At 52.5% G+C, this 16,472-nt stretch overlaps 1 protein-coding gene across 6 annotated transcripts in view; it reads left to right on the top strand.

Moving 5' to 3' along the window:
• PAX2 (paired box 2) overlaps nucleotides 1-15,458 on the top strand; it is a 77,278-nt gene extending 61,820 nt beyond the window's left edge. For 3 of the 6 annotated variants that reach the window (XM_039249281.1, XM_039249277.1, XM_039249275.1), the window contains 3 exons: nucleotides 12,412-12,513; nucleotides 14,760-14,846; nucleotides 15,318-15,394. In XM_039249281.1, the coding sequence (XP_039105212.1) occupies nucleotides 12,412-12,513; nucleotides 14,760-14,846; nucleotides 15,318-15,394 (266 nt within the window). Of the gene's footprint in view, nucleotides 1-12,411; nucleotides 12,514-12,666; nucleotides 12,733-14,742; nucleotides 14,847-15,317 lie in introns of those variants that run through there. The other 3 variants (XM_039249280.1, XM_039249276.1, XM_039249278.1) reach the window with 2 other exon arrangements.
• Nucleotides 15,459-16,472: the final 1,014 nt, after the last annotated feature.

Raw genomic sequence — 16,472 nt, 5'->3', positions numbered from 1 at the left:
ACTTAGGCCAAGATCCAATGTTTGGATTAATGGTGCCATTACCAGAGAAAGGGCTGCAGATTATGCTCATTCTTAAAATGTTTTTGCCAGCAATTAAACGGCTGCAGTTATTGATCTTTGTTGATTTTATGTCCTCCTAATTTGCATAATCTATTAAAGATGAATGATTCATGATGTGTTTATTATGGGGACAAACAGAATTTGCTGGAGGTACTGTCAAGGTGAGAAACGGGGCAGTGCCCAGAGACGCCATGGGCCAGCTCAAGAGCAGGTCCAGCATGGTGGCCTTCGGGCCAGGACTTTGTGAGTAGCAGTGAGCGCTGATGCAAGGAGAGCAGACGCAAGAGAGGTGGACTTGGGCTGTGTTCTTCTAGAAGGATCCTGACATCTGGGACAACTTCAAGCACAGCTGGGATATGGGAGAGGTTTTGGGCGTATCTGTAGAAATTCCCCTCAGAGATTCTTAAAAACCTTATTTGGTTGGAGAATATGAAGGGCTTTGGTGGAGAGAGAAAAGGGGAGACTCTTTCCAGCCAGGTGTGTGCTAAAAGGAAAGGAGCAGGGAGGTCGTCCGTGCCCACAGCCTGGCTCGGGCGTGCTAAGGTGTTCGAGGAATCCTCTTCATCCCCCATGCCTCGGGCACCCAGCTCATCTTCCTCCCCAGGGGACAGGCAGCTGAGGCTATGAACCTTCAGAGATGAGCCCCGAGAAAGCCAGCCCAGCTACACCGTAGCCCAACCTGAAGAGCCGACCTTATTGATATTCCTGCCACCTTCTGGCACTGGAGGCTGATTTCAAACTTCACCAGCCACTTGATACAGCTGTTCCACAAGGTCAGGACTGAGAGGAGAGAGGAGCCTGGGCTATTGTGTGGAGGGGAGAGCGGAGCCCAGTGGGCCAGGACACAGCTAATCACTTTGCAAGCAAGGGTGGCTGCCAGTGGCTGGGGCTTGGCCTGATAGCCTCCCCGCCCCACCTTCCATCGTGGAACCGAGGAGAGAGACGGATTTTTCTGGGTGGTGTTTGCAAGTTCTGCCGAGATTTTAATTTCACTGCATCACAACTCAGCAAGCTGCCAAGTCAAGCTGGTTATTTAAATTTATCACCCACTTTCCCTTCTGCCGCTGGGCTGCTCTAGCTCAGTGGCGTCTCCTCTCTCCAGCCCACTGCTCTAGGCTGCTGGTCTGGAACGGAGCCGAGTCTCTCCGAAGTGATAAGAAAAAAGGGACCAGCTAGATGAGACAGTGGGTTGGGGCTGCTCTGGCCCCAGGCTTGCTCAGGTTGGCTGGCTGTGGCTGGTGCCTTCTAGCAACTTCTTTCCCTTCCAGAGAACTCCACAGGGGCCTGCCATCGACCCCTCAGGAGTCCCAGGGACCCCTGGGTCAGGACTTCAGTGAGGACTCTGGCTCCAGCTGTATGCTGGTGCCTTCAAATCTCCCATCAGTGGTAGAAAAAAGCCCTTCTTCCCCCATGACTCCCACCTCAACCTCTCCCTTCCTGTGCCTGTCCAGGTCTCAGGCCATGGAGGAGCATGAGGGGACACTGGCAGCAATGTTGGTCCGAGAGAAGATGAGTACTAGTTTCAGGATTCCCCAAGTACCTTGGAGATGCACCTGAGCATTTAGAGAGTCCCTTGGCCTGGTGAAAGTCCACCCTGAAGAGGAGAGCAGGTTCCCTACCCCAGAGGCCAAACGGAGCGAGTCAGGCATTGTGCGCCGGCTCTCCATGCTTACCTGGCACCCCAGGAATCCAGCAGTCCCCGGACCTGATGCACCGAGTGGGCTTCGCTGGCCTCTAGTGGGCCTCAGCACCAAGCACCAGGAGGGCTGCATGAGGGTGTGATCCTTGCCGCCTTCCTTTTAGTCCCAGAGAGGTATTGTAGGAATGAGACCAATGTCCAGGAACCAGGCAGGCTACACTCACTGAAACACAGATGGGTAATATGTAACAACAAGAATTGCTAATACACAACCAAATCTCACTCTGTGGCACCAGAAGTAGAAGGAAGCTCAAAGCCAGAGCAGTATGTGAGAGGCTGATGGTATCACACTGGAGGTAGACCCTGACTGGGGGACACTGGGGTGTAACACACCAGACAGGAGCCATGACCTTGGGTCCAAAAGAAGCAGGAAGCTAGAACTGAGTGTCACCCTGCATAAAGCCAGGGACAGAGCAGGACAACACTATCCATGAAGGGGAAACACACAAACGTATCCCAGTGGTGCAGGGAAGCGAGCGAAGGGAAAAAATGCCCTCCATGAAAAATGGAACCCTCAAGCCTGACCCTGGCTCAGAGTCCAAATTTATTTATTTATTTATTTATTTATTAATGTTTTATTTATTTCTAGGAGAGAGAGAGAGAAAGAGAGTGAGCAGGGGAGGGTCAGAGAGAGAGGGAGTCACAGACTGAAACAGGCTCCAGGATCTGAGCTGGCAGTCAGCACAGAGCCCGACGCGGGGCTCGAACCCATGAACTGTGAGATCATGACCTAAGCGGAAGTCGGACGCTTAACCGGCTAAGCCACCCAGGTGCCCCTCAGAGTCCAAATTTATACCTGAGAGTGTGGCAGGAATCCCCAGCCAATAGCTGACATAAAAATGGGTCTAGAATTGTGACTCACTCAGAAACCCCAGCAGGGACAAGGGCAAACCTCTGTAAAGTCATCCCCAACCTCGGGCACATAGGACTCCACCATTGAAGATGAACTCAATACAAAAACAAAACAAAACTACACACTTCATGTGAATGCAAACTATCATGAGGGAGAGTTAGCAGAAGCAATAAAAAGGACGATTAATATCCCCCAAGAACTGGAAATAGTACAACAGTCCAAAAGCAACTATAAAAGAAACATGTTTCAAAGTCTTAAAAAGATAAAAGGAAAGTATCAGTTTTGTGTTTATCCCACATCTAGATATCACACCCCTTCCCCACCACTGCCCAGCCAATCGTCAGGTAATAAAAATCCAAAAGACAAAGAATGAAGACCACACCTATAGCTTATGGTTTTGAGGTCCAGGAGCCTTGAAAAAGAGCAGAGCCTCAGGCAGCCCAGAAGGTAGAGCCTGTCCCCTCTTCTCCAAACTCCCAGACAGAAGGATCAGCAGAGAATCTTCCCTTTTCTTTAGAAAAATGTCTGAACTTTGGAAAGCTAGGGACGAGGAACATACATTCCTCCTCAGTGAGAAAAAGAGCCTTGTTGGCTCCCCTACCCTGGGCAGACGGCAGTGGTGAGAGAGGGGGGTTTTATTCAAGAGTTTGGGAGAAACTTCTCTTGATGCCTTAAGGCTGCAGCTCTGAAGGAATCTATAGCTAAGACCCAGGAGAAGCTGTGGATGCTGCCCATGGTGGGGGAGAGGGAACAGAAGATTCTCCTGGAAGCTGGTAAATTTGAGCCGAGGTGAGGGAGGTCAATAAGGCAAAGTTCAAAGCTGAAAAGCAGGGCTGACACCCCCCCAACCCCAGGTCCTGGAGGCCTGTGCAGACAGTGCAGGCTCAGCTTCTGGGAAAGGGCTGTGAGCTCTCAGAAGCTCAGACCCCTTACCCACATCTGGGATGGTGAGTGAAGTGGCTTTTTAGCAAATAGAAGTGTGGGCCCTGGGAAACCCTCCTCCTCCTCCTCGGGGAGTCCTGAGGACCTCCAGAAACTGCCTCTTTCCTGTAGTTAACAACCCCCTTCCAATGCAACCGCACTTCCCTCCATAAAACAAACAGCTTAGCTCTTGGCCAGCCCCTCCGGGGGAGGAGAGGGCAATAAAGGCTGAGAAATGTTTCTAAAGGAGGCTGGGAGTCTCCTAGCCTTGTCTGTCAGCTCAAAGACCCTGATTAGCTAGAGGAATTTAGGGCACAGACATCAGAGTTCCTCTCCAACCTTGAAAAAAGGGGGCTAGGGCAACTTCTGACATACAGCAAGTCAGACAGAGCCCTTTGCTGAGGAGGCCAAACCAAGCCAGAGGGCCTCCTCACAGCACCCATGGGCCCTGGACTCTTCATTTAGGCTGGGAAGGCCCAACAGTACAAAGCTAGCCTCCTCCAAACATCCCTGAGGCCTCCAGCTACATCCCCAAGGACCTCCAAGCCCTAGACCTCAGCTCTGATTTAATTATGGGGGCATTTCCATAGCAATGAGACATTGACAGATAATGCGGGTGCCCTGGGCCCGCAGCTTAGGGAGTCATTGGATCAGGGCTCTTCTTCCTTTACCCAGTTCACCTCTAACGGGAAAGGATATTGAAAAGAAGGGGCATTCATCCACTCTAGGACTGGGAGAGTCAGGTCAAATTGGAGCAGAATTAAAGGTATACCACCCCAACTTCCACCCTAAATCCATGTCCCCCATGTCTCTGCCTACCAGCCATCCCAGTGGTGGTGGGCTGCCCATCCCAGCAGGGTGCCTTGGACAGAAGCACACAGGGCTGCTAATGGAGCTGCAGAGGGGAAGAGGGTCATGGGAACTATGAAGACAGTATGAAAGGCTCCAGGGTATTTTAACAAAGACACAATACTCTGGTCATCTAAGCTGAGCTCAAATTTGGCCCATTTCTTGGGCCTTCCTCTTGACTTCTCCCCATCATTTCTTCCTTCCATCCAAAAGCCCCAAAGGCTGAGCACCCCAGATGGACTATGCTTCATCCTCCACAGCAAGGACTCACTGACCCATGCAGAGGTCAAGGAGAGGGGCCAGTTTTAATATGAATCAAAATGTTTTTCAGACATCAATGATCTTTATTCCAAGTGCATATAGTGGCCAACTCAGGCTAACAAAGGGGTGCCTAACAGAAAGCACTGGGCGCTATTTTCATGATTAACTAGGTTAGAGACAACCTTTCTGCTGTTGTAATGTTTGGAGATGCATGGGGTGTCCCGAAGAACAGTTCCCCAGTCCCCTTTTAGCTCTGAGCTCTGAGCTAATTGTTTATTTCATTATTTGACACTTTCTCAGAAGAAAAGTTTGGCTAAGTAAAAGCAAAATCAGTCAACTTAATCTTTTCTGAATAACCAGAAATCCTAAATAGTGGTGTCCTGATGAATGTTACAGGTATCCATTGGGACCAAGGGCTCAGAAATGTCCTGGTGGCCTCAGAGCCACCTAGGTAAGACCTGAAAGCCTGTTTACCCCAGAGAGCCAGCCATCCTCCAAGGTGACAGGAAACCAACCCCCCCCCCCATCCACACACACACACACACACACACACACACACACACTCCTTGCACTGGGTGATCAGAATCTCTCCTTCCCCCACTACTAGCCTCGGGACAAACAAGCCAGTACTTTTTCAACCTCAGCTTTGGGAGGTAAACCCTGCCACTATTGTTACTTCTGAGAGGGCTTTTGCTCCCTTCAGCCTGGAATCCTCTCCTCTCCCCCTCCCCCCGTGGCCAGCAGGGCTGCCAGGCAGGGAGGGAGGAAGTCTGCTGCCGCTCCAAGAGCAGCCTAATGCTCCAGCAGCTTAAGTGGCCGTTTTCCTTGGGATTAGGGTTTCACTTACACAGAGCGCCTGAAAAACGCTGCGCTTTCGGAAGGATTAGAGCTGACAATTCAGTGGTCTCAGAGAACAAAATAAAGCCAGAGAGGAACTGGGAGACCTGGAGTATCGGGAGACTGTGCAAACAGGCTTAACCTCTGCCCACCCAGCACGAGGGTCTCTCGTGCTCTGAGCCCATCAGTGAGCCTGGGCCCGCCTCCAGGGGGTGGGAGGGGGGCACCGGCACCTGCCCAACTCCAGCCTCCACTTGCAATTTGCTAAAGGGGCCAGAGACGGCAGCTTGGGGAAATGAGGGAGGAGAGGGCTGGGATGACTTCCCCTTTCTCTGAGCCTTACTTTCCTTCTCTGCAAGGTAAGGGGTTGGACTAGGAGATAGCCAGACTCCCTTTCAGGCCTTTGAAAATATGATTCTCCTCAGCACTCCCTAGTCTTATCCCAGGATCCTGAGGCTGCGGCTCCATCCATGGTCCAGCTGAGTTAAAGGGGAGCCACCTCTTGGGGGGCCCTAAGCCAGCAAGCTACCATGGCTCAGATGAGGAAAGTGTGCTGGAGGAGAAGGGGCGGGGATGGCATGGCTGGTTGTATCCAGCCGTTTGGCTGTCCGGCCGCCTACCCCCCTGAGCCCACACAGATCTGGGCAGCGTTCCTTCCAGGGACACCGCAGGGACTAAAGGTCCAGCTGTCAGTGGGAAGCAGGACTGGCTAGGAGAGCAGCCACCTGAGCTGCAGGCACAGCCCCCTCTGCTGGAACCCGGAGCAGGCAAGGCTCAGGATGAAGAACTCTGGGGCCGGCATGGTGCCCGGGGCTGGCGGCCGTCTCGCAGGCACCTCCACCCTCAAGGAGAAACCTTTGGGAGGACTGGGAAACCTTGGAAATAAACGACATGAAATATGAAGGGAACTCCGTAAAAGGCAGCTTTTGCAGATTTGGAGTGTGTGATTTTGGCATATTATTTAAACGTGGATCGGTCATAAAGTGATTATCATTGGTATACCCATGTAAATGTGCAGTAAATTTAGGCAGTAATTACAAATTTAATAACTGTGTATTCTTGGAAGTATTATAAATGTTTGAGTCAAACGCAGGCACAGATTGCCAACCTCGGAGCAATCTAATGTCTTCATCTTCACTACCTTATGAGAAGCAGACAAAACTTGAGACTAGGATAGTAAAACAAGAGTTATGTTTTCTGGCCTTAGGGTCCTCCACAGTGTCAGGCGGATAGCAGAAGTGCTCATTTTCAGAGAACGATGCTGAGGAAAAGCACCCCGACACTCACCGAATAGAACTTTTACTGTATAAATCTGTGTCTAATAAGTGTGGTGGTCTGAGTCATCACCGAACCAGAGTGCCTCTGCCGCTCAGGCTTTTTATTGTTTCCTGGGTCTTCGGAATGCTGGCATTTCCCATCCTGGAGATAAGACTCTGTTCCTTCACATATTATCCTGCTGTTCTCCGTAGGGTCTTGTCTATCAGTACAATTGAAGTACTTTCAAGCAAATCAGTGTCTTTCTGATGCCAAAGAAGAGAGGTTCTTTAGGTGTGTTATAAATAGTGTGTATCAATCTTTGAGTCATGACTACTTTTGAGAACATGATAAGGGCCATCTAGATATTATATATGTGTACTTATAACATCTGATGTATGGCTTTACATGGACCCTGTGAAGTGCATCTATGGAGTCCTGCAGGATCAGTGAACTCCTTGCTGTAGAAAATGGAAGAGGCTGAACCACCCAAGAAAAAAGGAACAACAAGATGTTGTTCTCGGAAGGATTCATTTAGCATAATCCCAGGTTACTTTCCTTTTTTTAAAAAAATTTTTAATGTTTCTTATTTATTTCTGAGAGAGAGACAGCATGACCAGGTTACTTTCCTGGACCAAATACCTATTTTCTGGGTCTACAGTATTCAAGAATGTCGTTCTAGAATCAGTTCCTACGTGTACTGCTTATTCTGTCATCCAGATTCAACCATCTACCCTCTGTGCCATCTTGAATGTAATACTTCGCCCCTCCGAGTTTCAGTTTTCCATCTAATACAATGGGGATTGCAGACAGATCAACATCATTGGTTGATATGAGGATTAAAAGAGAGAAGACATAGAAAATACTTAGGACAGTGCCCAGCTATAAGCGGTGTTCAATGAATGCTAGCAAGTCTAGATCGAGTAGAAACACAGCTCTGCCCTTGAATCGTGGAGCTGACAAGATAGCATAAATTATCTGGTGACTGAAAATTTCCAATTTCTTAATAAAGTCATTCACTTTGCTTTTCTCTGTACTTGTAAGAGGAACTGCACTTAGATTCTCCAAAACAGTTGATTTGATCTGGCCCATTTGGTAAGGAATGTCTGACAGAAGTGCACTGTCTGATTCAGATGTAGTGATTGCTGTAGAAATTGGCTGTAGACTCTTCAGGGACTTCTGCAGTTGAACTGAGAAGACATCGTCATCAAGTACAGTGCTGCTAACACTTCTGGGTACTTTAAGATTCTCGACTACTACTGTTTCTTAAAGAGCCTCTTTGTATTTTAGAAAACTCTCCAAGGAGATTAATACTCCACCCCATGGAGTTTTACTACAGACTTTTGGTGTCAGTATTTTATTCTTTATGTCCTGTTTGAGATATGTATGAGATTTTGCTTGTTAGACGACTTCTTTTCCTTTCCTTTGGCTCTTTGGGGAATTATCTGGCTTCGTGTTATCGTTAAAAGGCAGTGTGTACAGACATGGCTTCGAACTGTGGCTCTCTCGTTTACTAGCCCTGGACCCATTAGGAAGTCTTTATGCCTCTCTGCGCCTCCATTTTCTCAACTTTGAAACAAGGATGTTAGATCATCTCGAAAGCTTTTCCATCTTTAAAACTTTGTCATCTCAGGAAGCAAGGATCCAACACAAAACGCCCATCCACCTGGTAATATGTGGACTTTTACCCATTTGTGATTCCTGGTGCTGTTGTGCTATTATTACTGGCACTGTGGGTGAGCAAAACACTCTGGCCGCTCCCTATCTTCTGTTGGGTAGCACATACTTTATAACCGATGCCTTTTGCCACATGGCTGTTTTCTCCTCCTTCTGTGCTTTCCTCGTTTGTTTTTAGGGGTTAGTTGTGCAGTCTCTCTCTGTTCCCATTTGTCCATCCGTCTGCAGTGCTCTGTTGATTCTTTCTTGCACACATTCCATTACCCATTCATATCTCTCGCTTAGAGAGGCTTGCTCAAAGAATGCTGCTGGGCAAATGGTATGATGGTCTTAGTAATTTGAAAACTTCCTGCAGTATGTGTTTTCCATTATTGACAACGGGGTTCCAGAAGAATATATGGCTCTGGCAAGAGTTTGGTCAATTTTTTTTTCCTCCTCCTCTGGTGTTACCTGTGTACTAATGAAGCCATTGAATGTGCTTTGTATGCGGCGGCTTGCACCTCTGTTGGCTCAGGGGTCCTGATGGGCACCTCTTTGTGGTGATGCGGGATGTTTCAGAATCTGCAGCAGCTGCGGCTCAGCTCACAGCCGTATGCAGAACTCCAGGAAGCTTGTCTGCTTCTTCCTCGTCATGGGGCCTCTTCTCTCACATTTTAAAAATGTCTGCAAAGCACTTCCCAGGTTCAGCTTTTCAGCTAGAATTTGGAAATGTGTCTTTCAGTGAACAAGTCTGTGGGTGACTTCCAGCATGCAGAAGTTTCTGTATGCCGGAAGTTAGCCTGACTGTTTTGCGAGAGCAAAAGCCAGTGGAAATAAACCTTGCAAGAGGGGTAACTCCAGTTAGCTGGAGACACCTTTCCAGGCATCCAGCGTCTCTTCCTCTCTCCGAAGCTAGGTAGGGAATTGTATGACAAAACCTCAGATCACAAGGAATTCATGTGTGACAGGCTGTAGGAAGCAGGCAGCTGCAGATCAGAATTTGGGTGCATTTAGATTCCTGTTTTTAATTTTCCTGGTTGCTTTCTTAAGCATTAGGATCACGGGACCAGGAGAAATTAGATTTCTAGATCTTTTTAATTTCCAAACCTCTACATCCTCCCTAACTCTCCTCTGTCTTGGGGCTTTTTGACCAGTAAATGCCATATTATTAGTCTCTTAAGGAATTGATAGATATTGCTGTCCTTGTCCACTTCAGACCCACTCCACTGAGAGATGCTCAGGAGGAGTGAGACTTTTATTGACGATAGAGGTCAATGAAAGAAAACCCACAACAAAGCAGACACAGATTCTTTCTTCTACCTCTCTGGGAGTCTGAAGTGATCTCTTGCCTGATGGCTCTGCTCTGTTGTTTGTTCTTGAGTTTTAGGAAATATAAGATCTTAGCCATATTAGACAGTAGAGAGGAGAACCATTCTATTGCTTGATGGGCTATACGTCACAATATAAGTCACTGTCATCTTTCATCAACCTCTAAAAATTCATAATCGCCTGTTCAAACTATTTTTAGAGAAAAAGCAGATTTCAGCATTTACATTTTGCCCCAGCCTTTACCTCTTCAAAGGAGATCAGCACATATGAAACAGATAGAAAACAATATAACCCACTTGGCATTGGCTGTAAGTGCAACAGAGCGATAGAGAATCAGTCAGTAAGTATTTATTGAGCATCAATTTTTTTTAGTATTTCAGTATTTTTTTTTCTTTCAGAGTTTACTGTCAAGTTGGTTTCCATATAACACCCAGGGCTCATCCCAACAAGTGCCCTCCTCCGTGCCCATCATCCTCCTTCCCCTATTGAGCATCACTTATTGAGTTATCAACCATGCAAGACAGAGCAGAAGACAGGGCCCTGCCCTCAGTTTGATTATGGTCTATTTGAGGAAGCAAGCCATAATATGAAACAACAGGTCTGATGCCTTATGAAATATAATGTCATGGTCAACCATGCAGCAGAAACACCGTAGAAGTTTAGAAGAAAGAAACTTCCCTGATGGGTAGAATGGTAGGCATTTTAAGGCTGGAGCTGGGAGGAGAGGGTAACTACGCAGAAGAAAAAAAACGATACGGCAAAAGCACAGCACACACACCCGTGAAAATAGTCCAACTAAAGCAGGTGGAGTGAGAGTCAGAGCTGAGCAAGTTGGGTGGGGAGAGTACCCAGGAGGCTTTGAAAGCCTGGCAGAGTGTAGATTCCAACTGTGGACCGAAGAGAATCAATGGTGGTTTTCAGAAGAGAAGTGATATGTTGAAAGCAGCATTTCATGAGGACTAGCCAGGCAGCCACACTTGGGACAGACGGGAGCGGCAAGAACGTGGAGGCAGGGGATACAAGCAAAATCACTGTTGTGGCCAACCAGGGGCAGGTGCTCAGGAGCTGAGCCATGGACGTGGGAGAGGAAATGGAGACGGGACTGATGTAACAGACATTGCTAAGGGGAACTGATAACACTTGGTGACTGACTTCATCTAGAGGGGAAGGACAAAGGCTGTATCAGGAAGGATTCTCAAGTGTTTGGTTTGATGGGCTTTAAGAGGGTCAGGAGACCTGCTTGGGAGAAAGGTGAGTCTGCTTTTACTCCTGCTCAGTTTTAGGTGACAGTGGGGCAGCTAATGAAAATGTTCAGCAGACAGCTGGAAATGCAAAATCCTGAGCTGTAGCCCTGTATACTTTGGGAAAATTGAGTCACTCAGATGTGTTCAGGGAGGAGTGAGAAACTCACATGTGTCAGAAAAGTAGGAGATGAGGTGAAATTCACAGAGAGAGTGGCAAGGAGAGCGAGGGGCGCTTTGGAATAGCTATAGGGAGGATGAAAGCTGTCAGGGGGGAGCTGAGGAAAAGGAAACACCCTGGACCAGATGCACAGAGTTCCGTGACTCTCTGCGCCTTGCCACACCTTGCCTTCTCAGAGTCAGATAGAGGCACCCAGGGTGGGAGAGTGGACAGGCTGAAAAGGACAATAAGGGGAATCAGGAGAGATTAAATGGGACCCAGGAGAGAATCACATTGTGTCTAGGCCATGGAAATGCGGGAGAGAGAAAGGGGCAGATTGTTGGCACTACAGACTGGGGTATAAATTGCAAGGGAGGTGGCAATCCCTTCATGGCAATAGAGCGAACAGGCAAGGAAGGGAGGCCACTCAGGTGTCACTGCGTCCCAGAGATGTCTGTGGACCGTGTGTGACTCCTTAATATTGGCTTGCTTTACCTTCACTCCAGGACACTGCAAAGGAGAGCCTTGCCTCCCACCCACGAGACTCTAGCTAGTAGAAGTTTCCAGAGACTGAAGTCCAGCAGCTGGGGGGTAGGGGGGGAGAGAGGGTTTTGCTCATTGGAACACGATCTGATCCACTTGAACTGTTGGCTTAAAGCTCCTGATTGACTCCAGGGGTGGTTTTCTATCATTTAAATGCCATAAACACTAACAGCAAAATAGCCCACTGGCTGCCCCCCACCCCACTCCCCACTCTCCACACCTGCCAGGCCCAGCACCTGCAGCTCCTCTTAGACAGGACAAGAAATACCTATCAGCCCCAGAATGGGCGGGGGTGGTGGTACCCTCCAAGCCTAAAGGAAAGATGGGGTGTTCAGTGAGGGCTAAGCAGAGGTCCATTTGGCTACTGGGGAGACCACAGCTGAATATCTTGCTGGGGAGGAGGAATAAAAGCAGCCCATCTCCCTCCATTCTCCATCTGGGCTTGGGCTACAAAGAGACACAAGCAAAGATAAACCCATAGGCGCACAGACGCACACAGAGAGACCCAAAGCGCCACACACAGCAGAGGTGCATAGCCGATCACAGAACTGACATGTAGGTAACGAGCTTCAACGTAAAGGTGGCCCGTAAAGGCTCACCTGGACCTGTTCATTCAGTTCTTCTCCCCCACGTCTGCACACGGCTCTCCATCCTTTCCAAGGGCTTCCTTCCCGTGGAGTACCCCGGTGTGAGCAGAGGCAGGCCTCTCTCTTCCAGGCCTCACCCCTTCCCCTTTGTGTTTTTCTAGGTCGTGACATGGCGAGCACCACCCTGCCTGGTTACCCCCCTCACGTGCCCCCCACTGGCCAGGGAAGCTACCCCACCTCCACCCTGGCAGGAATGGTGCCTGGTAGGTGACAATGCTGCAGCCGCCTAATTTGGATGGGGGTGACTAAATTGTGGGTGAGCTGCTGAGTGGGCTGTAGTCTGAGGCTGGGGGTGGGGGGAGACCCAACACCCCCTCCCCCCAAACCTTTGCGGTGCCATCCCTCTCTCCCCCTAGAGGCTACAGTTGGTCCCTCATCCACCCTCGCGAGCAACCCAGGGAGGGAGTTTGCAGAAGTGGCTCTTATATGCACCCTACTGTCTATGTCATGGCCCCTCCACACTGCCCACCCCCCGGAGCCTGGGCCCCAGGAACCCTCAGCCTCAGCTCCTCTCTCAGTGCCCCAGCCCACCCCAGCCAGCTGACACTGCTTGGAAGAGCCTGCCCTGGTTTCCATGGAAACTTGGAGCCAAGAACCATTTCCAGGGGCATTGTCAGTCACTCAGACAAAGCCACCCTGGTCCACACCAACCCACAGGGAAAACAAGTGTGGAGACCTGACCCCACCCCAGGGAGAGGAGGGAGCTAGTCCCTAAGGAAAGAGGAGCAGAAGACAGGCTATGTATGGCAGGACCCAGAGAGACTCTGGCTTCAGAGAGACAAGCTAGAGGACCACGTCTCCTCAGAGGTACCCGGGCCCTCATGGCTCCTGGGAGGAGTTGGGTCTGGACTGTGTGGATCAAAGAAGCAGAGGCCGGCTTTAGGGTCTGAGGACTGCAGCTGGAGGCTGTGCTCTTCCCAACCTCTCATCCCAGATTGGGAGCCAGCTGGGCTTGAAGCCAGAGAGAGCTGAAGCGTCTATTCGTATAAACACCAAAAAAACAAAAACAAAAAAACCAAAAAACAGAAAACAAAACAAAACAAAAAACCCTCTTATCTTAAAGAGGGTGAGGCTCGCTGGGCCTGCCGCCCACTCCTACTGGCTGCCTTCTTGCGTGCTCCTTCCCTGACACCCAGCCCTCACGGTGGGGGAGCATAGAAGAGGGTGACCGGCCCCACTCCCGGGTGTCCATCCAGGGACAGCCCTGGGTCAGCAGAGCTTGGGGGCATGGGCAGTGGCAAAGAGGAAGGCTGCCACAGGGTGCTGTACCCCCACAGGGACTGAAGGGAGTTAGAGGCACTGGCTAAGGAGAGCTGGGAGCTGTAGGTGAGGGGATTCCCGCCCAGATAGATCTGTGGGTAGAAGTGTTGGGGACAAGGAGATTCTTCTGGGAAGGTCCCAGCAGTGAGCAGGTGGAGGCTGGAGAAGGTCTTAGGGAGGTGGGGGTGAGGGAGGGGGGAGCCTGCAAGGAGGTGGGGATGAGGGGAGCCGCAGAGAGCTCATGGTGGCAAGGGGGGAGTCGTTAAACAGAATCTAGTGCTGATGAGGAAATTACACTTGTTTCATTAGCGATGGGGAAGGAGATAGCTCAGTTCCTCTTGGTCACAGTTGAGCTCAGAAGCTCATTATCCTGCTGCACGCATGCTTTCCCTCCTCGTCAATAAACAGGCTTTCCAGTGGCTGCATCCCCACCCCCACCCCAGCTCCCTCTCAGAGAGGGGCCCCTTCTCCTCTACTTAACCCGCGGTTAGGGATCACTGTAAACAGTCTGGGGTCATCACACAGGAGAAAGGGCGAGGGGGAAACCCGGAGGCCTGGCCTTTCTCCCGCGGAGGGAGGGAAGCAGCTTCCGACCGCTCCCAGCCCACGGGGCCCTCCGCTAACAGCTCGCGGACCGGCGGGCAGTCCACCTGCTTCCCACCGCCTCCTTCTTGCTGCGTGGCCCGCCTATCGAATCTCTCCAGGGAAAGGCGGGGAGGGGGGTGTTTCCCAGCAGAAACCCCCACCCCTTGCATTGGCACCGTGCTGAGTTGCCATTCTTAGGACTTTCTGGGACAAGATGTCCCGAGGGCCTTTCTTCGCCCTCCTCCACGGCTTCCATCCCGTGGGGCTACGACTCCTAGAACCAGAGTATCCACTAAAGAGGCCCTAGCCCCCAACGCAGCGGGGTAGGCGCGCCTGGACCTGGAACAAACCCTTCCTGGGTGACCCGGAGCGCCTCCGCGGGGGAGCCCCAAGCCCCAGGCCCATGTGCGAGGCCCGTTGGTGCTTCCGCACCCGCCCCCCCCCCCCCCAAACGGGCCGTCGCCACGCAGACCCGGTGGATTGCTCTGCCTCTGTCCTGCCTGCCGCACCTGCACGTCGGGCTGGGGGGAGGCCGCTGGCGGGGCGCGTCGGGTCTGCCCCGGAGCTGCGCTTGTCTGATCCCCACTCCCCCACCCTCCCGCAGGGAGCGAGTTTTCCGGCAACCCGTACAGCCACCCCCAGTACACGGCCTACAACGAGGCTTGGAGATTCAGCAACCCCGCCTTACTAAGTGAGTACGCCACCTGGTTGGCCGGCGGCTCAGCGCGTCAGCCCGCGGGCCAGCTCGGCCGGGCTGCTTCCGGACGCCGGTCCGGCTCCCCTCCACCCGACCTTCGGGTGCCGCGAGGGCAGGCTCGTTAGTGCAGCACTGAGGCCCCGGGATCCCTGGAGGACGCCCGCGCCTCCCGTCCTTTCCCTCCCTCCCTCTCCCTTCCCCGGGGTTAGAAGGCTCTGCGCCGCCCCCACCCTCGGACCCCTGGAAGGTCCCCAGTCGGGCGGCGGCGGTCACCCATTGACCCAGCCCCTCTCCCACGGGTGAAAGAAGCTCTCCTGGGGGCAACCGGCCCAGCAGCCCAGCCGAGGTCTCCCCTGCCCCGACCCCGCCAGACCCTAGCCCCGGGAGGTCTTTGCTTTTCTTTCCTTTTTTGTTCTCCTGTTTGTCCTCTCACCCAGCCCATTCTTCTCCTGTGTTAACTTCCAGGTTCCCCTTATTATTATAGTGCCGCCCCCCGGGGCTCCGCCCCTGCCGCTGCTGCCGCTGCCTATGACCGCCACTAGTTACCGCGGGGACCACATCAAGCTTCAGGCCGACAGCTTCGGCCTCCACATCGTCCCCGTCTGACCACCCACCCCGGAGGGAGGGAGGACCGGCGCCACGCGATGCTTCCCGGCCACCGCCCCAGCCCCACCCCCATCCCAGGAACCCCGCAGCCCTTCACACCACCCCGTCGATGGCCGGACAGGACGGGTGGAGCCGCGGGCGGGACCCTCAGGCCCGGGCCCGCCGCCCCCAACCCCGCCCGCCGCCCCTCCCCGCCTGCCTGGACTGCGCGGCACCGAGAGGAGGGCGCAAGCCAGCTCGCCCCGACTTGGCCCGAGCCGGCCCCAGAGCGGACCAGACACCCCGCCGGACCCTGGCCGGGCCCGCCGCCGCGCGCGCGGGGGACACGATTCTGTGACACACAATCAGCGCGGACTGCAGCGCGGCCCAGCCCCGGAGCAGCCCGCCGCGGACGCCCCGGCGCCTGGAGGCTTCGCTGGAGGGACTGGGCGAAGGAAATTAAGAACAAAACGATTTTTCTGCAGAAGGAGGAAGAGCCCCCTGCCGAAACCTCGGGGAAAAGTCCTTACGCTCGCGCCAGCCGGACTGCCCCCACCTTCTGAGTGTGCCCTACCCCGGAAGGTGAAATAGAATGGGGGCATGGGGTCCGGGCTCCTGGGACGGGGTGGGGTGGGGTCATCAGGTCTTTCCGAAGTTGGGACCCAAGGCACGCAGGCCCCAGCAGCGCGCACCCCCCCCCCCCCAGCCCTACTCTTGGCTCTTCCCTACTCCACCTGAACTGCCTGGTTCCCCAGGGCACTCCTACTAGTGACCAGACTCTCAGCCCCATCTCGCCCCTACCTCAGCGTCTCTTCCACCTGCGGCCCTTGCATTCTTCCCTCCTGCCTGCCCTTTCCCCATCCCACGACGCTCTGCACCTCTCCTTCCTAACTCCTCGCCCCTTCGGAGGCTCTCCAGTGCCGCTGCTGGACCAGTTTCCGAAGGCCGCGGGCACTGGTCTCCCCGGGCAGTTACTGGACGCCCCCTCCCCCGACACAGACTCGCGATCTGCCGGTGGTAGGAGCCGGTTCTGAG

The sequence above is a fragment of the Hyaena hyaena genome, unplaced genomic scaffold (assembly GCF_003009895.1).
Source record: "Hyaena hyaena isolate Hyena2069 unplaced genomic scaffold, ASM300989v1 scaffold_331, whole genome shotgun sequence".
Classification (NCBI taxonomy): Eukaryota; Metazoa; Chordata; class Mammalia; order Carnivora; family Hyaenidae; genus Hyaena; species Hyaena hyaena.
This window is presented reverse-complemented; position numbering and strand designations above follow the sequence as displayed.